This window comes from Ceratosolen solmsi, unplaced genomic scaffold, assembly GCF_000503995.2.
Source record: "Ceratosolen solmsi marchali unplaced genomic scaffold, CerSol_1.0 scaffold14, whole genome shotgun sequence".
NCBI classification, from domain to species: Eukaryota; Metazoa; Arthropoda; class Insecta; order Hymenoptera; family Agaonidae; genus Ceratosolen; species Ceratosolen solmsi.
This window is the reverse complement of record NW_011948420.1, coordinates 7865327-7872826: the sequence shown is the minus strand read 5'-3', so window position 1 is coordinate 7872826 and position 7500 is coordinate 7865327. Positions and strand designations below refer to the sequence as shown.

The 7500-nt window shown below is 50.6% G+C and overlaps 1 protein-coding gene across 1 annotated transcript in view; it reads right to left on the bottom strand.

The window, feature by feature from the left end:
• Positions 1-7500, bottom strand: part of atos (atos homolog atossa) — a 72783-nt gene that overhangs the window by 3456 nt on the left and 61827 nt on the right. Inside the window, exons 2-8 of the mRNA XM_011498299.1 lie at positions 7134-7339; positions 4216-4430; positions 3808-4036; positions 965-2338; positions 919-929; positions 276-833; positions 1-17 (exon numbers count right to left, since the gene is read on the bottom strand). The exon at positions 1-17 is cut by the window's left edge and continues 547 nt beyond it. Of these exons, the coding sequence (XP_011496601.1) occupies positions 1-17; positions 276-833; positions 919-929; positions 965-2338; positions 3808-4036; positions 4216-4430; positions 7134-7337 (2608 nt within the window). The 5' untranslated portion in view covers positions 7338-7339. The remainder of the gene's footprint in view (positions 18-275; positions 834-918; positions 930-964; positions 2339-3807; positions 4037-4215; positions 4431-7133; positions 7340-7500) is intronic.

Here is a 7500-nt window from a genome sequence, read left to right as displayed (position 1 = left end):
GCTGCTTAAACAATTGCCTGAGTCGTGAGAGTCGTTTGTTGAGACCCGAAGAGGCGGGATTCGGGGCCTGAGGCCGAGGACCGACCACCGTAGCCTCTGGCTGCTGTTTCTCCGTCGTACGCAGAATCGCGCCGAGCAGCGCATCAGCCTTGCTCGTATCCTTGGACTTGAGCTGCTGCTCCTGCTCCTGCTCCTGCTCCTGCTGTTGCTGTTGCTGTTGCTGTTGCTGTTGCTGTTGCTGTTGCTGTTGCTGTTGCTGTTGCTGTTGCTGGTGCTGGTGCTGGTGCTGGTGCTTGTGCTGATGCTGGTGATGGTGCTGGTGCTGGTGCTGGTATTGGTACTGGTACTGGTGCTGGTGCTGGTAATGATGCTGGTACTGTTGGCACTGATACTGATGCTGATGCTGGGCCTCGATTAGCTTTTCACGGCGCTTAGCGGCGCGGCGTTTCCCGAGTGGCGTCCGTGCTCTCAGTACAGCGAGTACCTCGTCGAACTCTCGGGGGCTCAACTCGAGGCTACAATTGCGCGAGCGAAGCTCGCACTTGGCTGGGACGGCGGGTGTGATCCAATCGAGAACGGCGCATCCGTTGGGGTCGACAGTCTCGCGCTCCTGTGCGAACGAGAGCTTGGAGACGAGTCGATCTAGGTCTCGATCACCACCTGGACTTACAGTCGTATTGGTGATGATGGTGGTGGTGTTGGTACTGGCATCAGCAGTGGTGCTGGTTGTGCTGGTGGTGGTCATGGTGCTGATGTTGATGTTAATGTTGGTGTTGGCGTTGGTGTTGGCGTTGGTGCTGATGCTGGTGCGGGTGCTGGTGCTGGTGCTGGTGCTGGTGCTGGTGCTGGTGCTGGTGCTGGTGCTGGTGCTGGTGCTGGTGCTGGTGCTGGTGCTGGTGCTGGTGCTGGTGCTGGTGCTGGTGCTGGTGCTGGTGCTGATGCTGTTGTTGGTGTTGCTATTGACGTTGGTATTGGTGATGATGCCGGTGCCACTATCACGACTGCGGCTGTCGTTGTTGTTATTGCCATCGCCATCGCCGTCGTCGCTGCTGCTACTGCAACTGCTCATTTTATTGTTGCCGTTGGTGCTGCTGATGCTAGTGTTGGTGTTACTGGTGCTGTCGCTGTAATCGCCACCGCCTCTGCCGCAACCGCCGCCGCCGACGCCGCTATTACCGTTGCTGCTGCCATTGCTTTTGTTGCGACTGTGTCCATCGCCATCGCCGTCGCCGCCGTTACCGTTGCCGTTGCCGTTGCCGTTGCCGTTGCCGTTGCCGTTGCCTTTGCCGTAACGAGTAGTATCGCTACCGCCAGTTTTACTCTTGGCAATGAATAGCGGTGGGGTGGTGGATTTGGTGGTGATGATGGCGACGTTGGCAGTGGTGGTAGCGGTGGCGGTGGTTGTGGCTATTACGACTGCGTTGGGAATCATGACGTTGGTAGTGTTGATAGTGTTGGTCGCGATGATAGTTGGGGTGCTGTTAGGGGTGGCCGGTGGGGCGACGATCGTGGCCACGTGGCTCGTGGTGGCGAGGACGTTGCTTGTAGGCGCAGTGGCGCAAACGCCCGAAATCGGGGCCGCCGTTTTTAGTAGTCCGTCGGGCCCGCAGAGTGGATTGAGTACGAGGTTAACGGGTGCCTTGCCAACGACACCACCAACACCAAGCCCGACGACGACCTCGGAGCCGTACGTGAGCCAGGGCGCGAGCGAAGGCACGAAAGTAGCGTCGTCGGGTGGAGCCGCGGCTCGCTTATAGCGCTTCTCCTGGCGCTCGTCGATGCTCAGCTGGGCTCGGAAGCGGCGAGCGAGGCCGTCGAGGCCCGGATCCGAGCTGGGCGGTATGGCCTCCCTCAGGGCCGGGAGGGTCGGCTGCTCGGGTGCCGTTGCGATGCCAGGGTCGGGTGGCCCGCAGGGGAGCGATCGGCGTCGCTTGCGCTCGCTGGCTGGTCTCGGAAGGCCCAGGACCGTGCCACTCGGGATCACCTCGACCTCGACCTCATCCTCCTCCTCGGCGCAACGGCAGTGATGCTTGCCGGGCTTGTCGCAAGGGATCTGCAGTCGATCGTCAAGCAAGTCTGCCGAGCGAAAGGAACTCATGTAGTAGACGAAGCTCTCGCCAGTGGCGGCATTGTTCGGCAACGGCGCAGGGCCTTTCCCCGATTTACCATCGCCGATGGCACTGGAGGAGGGACTTTGGCCGCCGTCTGTGGGGATGAGGAGCTTAGCCGGGAGGGCCGACCGTGCGGAGCCATCGTTTGCATCCTCGGGCTGCAGGGGATGCAGTGGACACTGCAAACGAGGGATATCCTCCATCCTCGGTAGGGCCCACACACTCACCTACAAATACACCGATAAGTGTTTTATCCATACTCAATGTCTCCCTCTGTCTCTCTCTCTCTCTCTCTCTCTCTCTCTCTCTATATATATATATATCTATCTATCTATCTATCTATCTATCTATATCTATCCATCTATCCATCTATCCAATGGCGACTTTACTTGTCGCGCATTCCATTCGCGCTGACGGGCGCGCGGTATTGTAAAATTTCCGAGCAAACAATGCGAAATTATTCCGACGATCGCTTTAAGCTACTCGACAGCGGAACAATATGCTTGCAATGGAATCGCCATGTATAAAAGCTCTAATATGGTGGGAGCATTTTAAGGGTTCAAGTTTATTCGAAAGTTCGTTTATTCGATAAATGATGAAAAAAATGATGCCGTTAGATAATGATATTACGCATTGGTGTAGCGGTACTTTAGGATATAACGGCGAATAGCGGGCGTAGAGAAGTAAAGATCAAACCAGACATTGCGACGGTGTAAGTGATAAATGAGTAAGTATCGTAAGAACAATTAACAGATTCGTGTTTCTTTGATTAACATAGCGTTAGTGTTGGAATTGTTTGCGCCAATCGGTCGCGGCAATCGATTAATTTGTTCATTTCTTTCCGAGAGGAGAAAAGTTTCGTAGTAATAAAGCCGTGAAAATAGTAAGGATAGTCGGTGTGGCGTTATTATTTAATGCAGGATTTTTCGATAGAACGAGTTACGACTGTTAATGTACGAACAAACGCAGTTGAAAGAGTCGAAAAGTGAAAGGCCTACGATTGACCAAAGTCCTCATTGGGCACTGCTGATGAATTTCCGTATTGGTGTCGTATAAGGTTAACGATATGGTAAGGATAACGAATGGAAAGTCTTCGAATCTGTTAGATTCCCTATGAGTAATGGGAGGCTCGACCGTAGGCACAATTTATAAAATATGACGACAATGTGCTGGAACATCGTCCGTTATGTTCGAGCGAAGCGCCCATTTTCGTATCAATGGTTCGGGCGATTGTTGACTGAATAAAAAATTCGAATTAGACCACGCGTTGTTTGTATAATCGATCGGTCTTTTTAATATTATTATAATCTCCTTCGACCAGCTCCTTCACCAACCCAACCCCAATCGACCGAAGCCCGTGCACGTATTTGAAACGAAGATGAATTTTTCGTTAAAATAACGGCACGCGCGCTCTAATCGTTGGCAACGATTGAAAAAATTGACGATAATGAGTTTAATACCTTATCAGGGTCGCGCGATGTTGAAGGATGGAAAAGAGCGGGACTCTCGCGACTATCGGTCTTGGCGCACTCGGCACAATGTTCTCTAGGGGTCTGATTAAATGAGCCAGGATTGTCGGAATTATCCGATTAATCGATTGCAACGTTAATGAATAATATTTCACGAGAGGAGAAAAGGAGTGGAAGGGTGAACGGAGGAGCGTCTCAGATTTCTTTCATCCGGGAGGAGCACTTACCTCCAGTGAGTTGCCGTCGCCGAGGCTGGCGAGGGGGAAGGTATGCTCGACGGGTGTCTCGCGAAACTTCCTGAGGTGCTCGTCGCCGGGGCTGTGCTGGACGATCCTCGTTGCGACGTAACTGGGCCTGGCGCCGTTGGTCCGCGACCACCAGGCCGCCACCTGGCTGAAGTGGAGCCGCGAGCGCACGGCTTGATAAAGGCCCTGCGAGTTCATCGTCTCCGGGCTTCTACGTGCAGGTCATTCGGGCTCGTTATTTAACTGCTTCGCAACCGGCACGGTTGCCCCCCGGGTCTCGCGCGCAAGTGCCGGATGTTGCCCCCGTTGGGCCTCCGGCCCCCTTGCGCGACTCTCCTCGAGCCCGAGAGGCGGCGGCGCCGGCGGCCGACGACGCGCTCCCCAACTTACTTGCTTGCTACGACGCCGATGCACCAATACTCCAAGAGCATCTCCGACGAGTGCTGCCATGACGTTAACAAGGGCACGCTCAGCACCCGGTGTTTGCTCTTCGACTTAATGAGGCCGCAAGGGCAGTCGCTGCAGAGGACGACCTCCACGCAGAGGTACGAGCCGATGGCGACCCGCTCCGTTATCTCGCGGACGAGCACTAGGTATCTGTCGCACTGCGAACACACAAGCAAACCAGAGGCAAAGCAGCCCGGTTATTATAATGGGATCCGCAGTTCTGGTAATCCGCGTGCGCCACCATTTATCTCGTCCCGTCGACGTCCCGCGTCTGCGCGACTCGCAGTTTTCCCTCGATCGCCAATTTCACCGACGACGACATCGCAATCGACAACGCCCTCATCCTCCTCGCGACCACGATCTCCTCGTACATTACCACAATTCTTCAGATTTATCCCAAAGTATGTAGCGACTTATGTCTTGGTTGTGTAGAGCGAGAGCCAAGCTACTTTGTCCAAGCTACTTTGTCCCTCGTCCACCGAGGAGCTCTCTCTCTCTCTCTCTCTCTCTCTCTCTCTCTCTCTCTCTCTCTCTCTCTAGCCAGAGAAATTACGCGCGGCATTGTTATTGTCGGCATGCTAAGTAATAGTTAATTTTATTGGACGATTGGGTTAATCACGACATATTGCGCAACGCAGGTGAAGATCCGCGAGTTTGTCAAACTCTCCGCTACCCTCTCATTCATTTCGTTTGCATAATTTTCTGTATATGCTCGTCCTGTTTATGCGAATAAGTTTTGTATGTAATTTGAATTTAAAATAAAATAATGAAAAAAGGCAAATTAATCGTAGCCGTACTAATTAATTTTAAGCGAAGTAAATAAATTTCGCTTTCTATCGCATCATCATAACAAATTACCGAGTAAATTGAAACAATTTGACAAGAATTAAAAGAAAAATCAACACCATTCATTGTGCATTTGAGATAAAAGAATTAATGAGAAAGAAGAAGAAAGAGAAACAGTTTCCTAGAGTAGAACGAAAGCGTTGTTAACGGTAAAAGTGAAACTTAACGAATGCGCGCGGGGGAATGAAAAAGGCCAGCCGCCATTGATGTAATGAGCGAGATTATCAAGTTTTCGTACAAAATCACCGATAAGTAAGTCTAACGCAAAGGTTATAAGAGTATTCGTCGGGAGGATTTCGATTTTCATTCGGCCGAACGAAAATGACAAAGCATTAATTATCGAACAAAGTTGTCGGATTTTTTATCTCTTTTTTTCCCTTTCTTCTTCTTATGGTTTTTTTCCCCCTTTTTTTTTCTTTTTAATCCAAAAAAAAGTCATTCCTCCTATTAGGTAAACGATAATCTAAACGAATCGTTGTTTAATTATGTAGAACCAGCAAAGCAACCGAACGTATGATTAGTTAAATTGCCAATAGAATTGTGCACAGGCCAAAGCAGACAATTAAATCGATACGCAAATATTAATAAGCGACCGAATATAATTGGAATAATTAATAATGAGGCATTAAGTAGAGGTTGCATAAGTAAGCCGAGAGACTTTCATACGGTTCTTTCAATATTCTCCATCGTCTCGTAATAGAAAACAAAATACGCCAGTTGTGTATCAAAATTGCCTCTTGTCATCAATAGAAAATAAACGTTGATACTCGATAACTTTTATATCGGCACTTGAAAGATATGAAAGTTGATATTTTTAAATTTTAAGGCCATATTAGCCAAGTACAGGCAACCTTCATGAACCTCTCTTTTGTTTACATGCTCTCATTGTATTTTTCGATAGATATTACGACAAGGATCATCAAGTTCTAATGCTTTCGTTTACTACAGCATTCCATTTTCAAAATCTATAGCGCGCAAATAATAATATCGCTTTATTAAATCGGCTTAAATAGTTATTGGCCTATAAATATTCATATGGTTGGCTGTAAACATTTTCCATCGTCTTTCGCGACAGCAGGAGATAATCCTTTAGGATTTATTTCAATCATAATGGAACCCCTAGTCCCGCCCCCCATCCGCGTGAACGCAACTTATCCGCCATTTTCATTAAAAATACCACAAATCCTTAATACTCCCAACTAGTCGATCTCGAAACGTCAGCCCCCTCGCTCTACCGCCCCTCAAATTTTACCTCCTTATCGTTACTCTTTATGTTAATCGTACAGCCCAGTATAATCGTGTGATTAACGGTGCGGCACACGCCAAACACTACTCAATTTATCCCGTATGTATCCGAGGAGGATAATCTCCTTTAATTGAACGTCCAACTTGGAATATTTAATTCAAAATAATCGCGACCACGTGCAATGCAACAATACAGCATAACGATCGAATATGATGACGCGCGTCATTCTTGTTCAATGTAATTCGATGGCCATTATTATATAAAGCAAGAATGGACGATTGCCGTTGTTGAAAAATAGGAGTAGTGGCCCGGTAATGGGGCGATGGGGGCGGTGAGGTGTGGTGAGGTGAGGTGTGGTGAGGTGTGGTGAGGTGTGGTGAGGGGATGGGAGGGAGGAGGATAGGGCAGAACAGGATAGCGCACCACTTTCATCGGCGATCGCTCGACCCCGCGGAGTAACAAAGTCCTCCAAGCAAGTTGCCCGAGCCAGGTGAAACGTAAAATCCAGTGGCTTTGAATGGGGTGGAAAAGGACGACGAGCGAACGTCTGTAATGGGAGTCCGTGCCGTGTAAGGCCCCCGAAATATACGTTTAGCCGTGGCTATAATCCCCGGGTGAGGGAGCACAGGCTCGTTCATCGGGGGGGGGGAGGGGTGGGGCGCGGCGGGGCGGGGCGGGGGGGGGGGAGGGGGGGGGGGGAGGGGGGGGGGGAGGGGGAGGGGGGGTGGTTAGCCGAGGAGCGGCGAGGACTCAGCGGTAAAGGGCTCACCAAATAGTTGTCCTTGTCGCAGACGTGGTTGTTGGCAGAGACTTGGAGAGCGGGCACGCAGTGCGGACCCTCCTTGTAGCCCCGCGGCAGCCCTTGTATCCTGCCCTCGCAGACGAGGATACCAAGAGCTCGGACAACGCTCAAAGCACTGCCGATGCCGTTAGGGCTCGACTGGCCGACAGTGCCGGCGCCTAGGCAGTGCATTTCTGAAATTGAATAAGATCCTCGTTAAATTATCAACTTTTATGGGAATTGTCATTTTTATGAGACGGGGGATGATGTCTGTCTGTCTGTCTGCTTGTGTGTGTGTGTGCGTGTGTGTGTTTAACGAAATTCCGCTTTTCACGCGAATAAGAAAGATACGAGC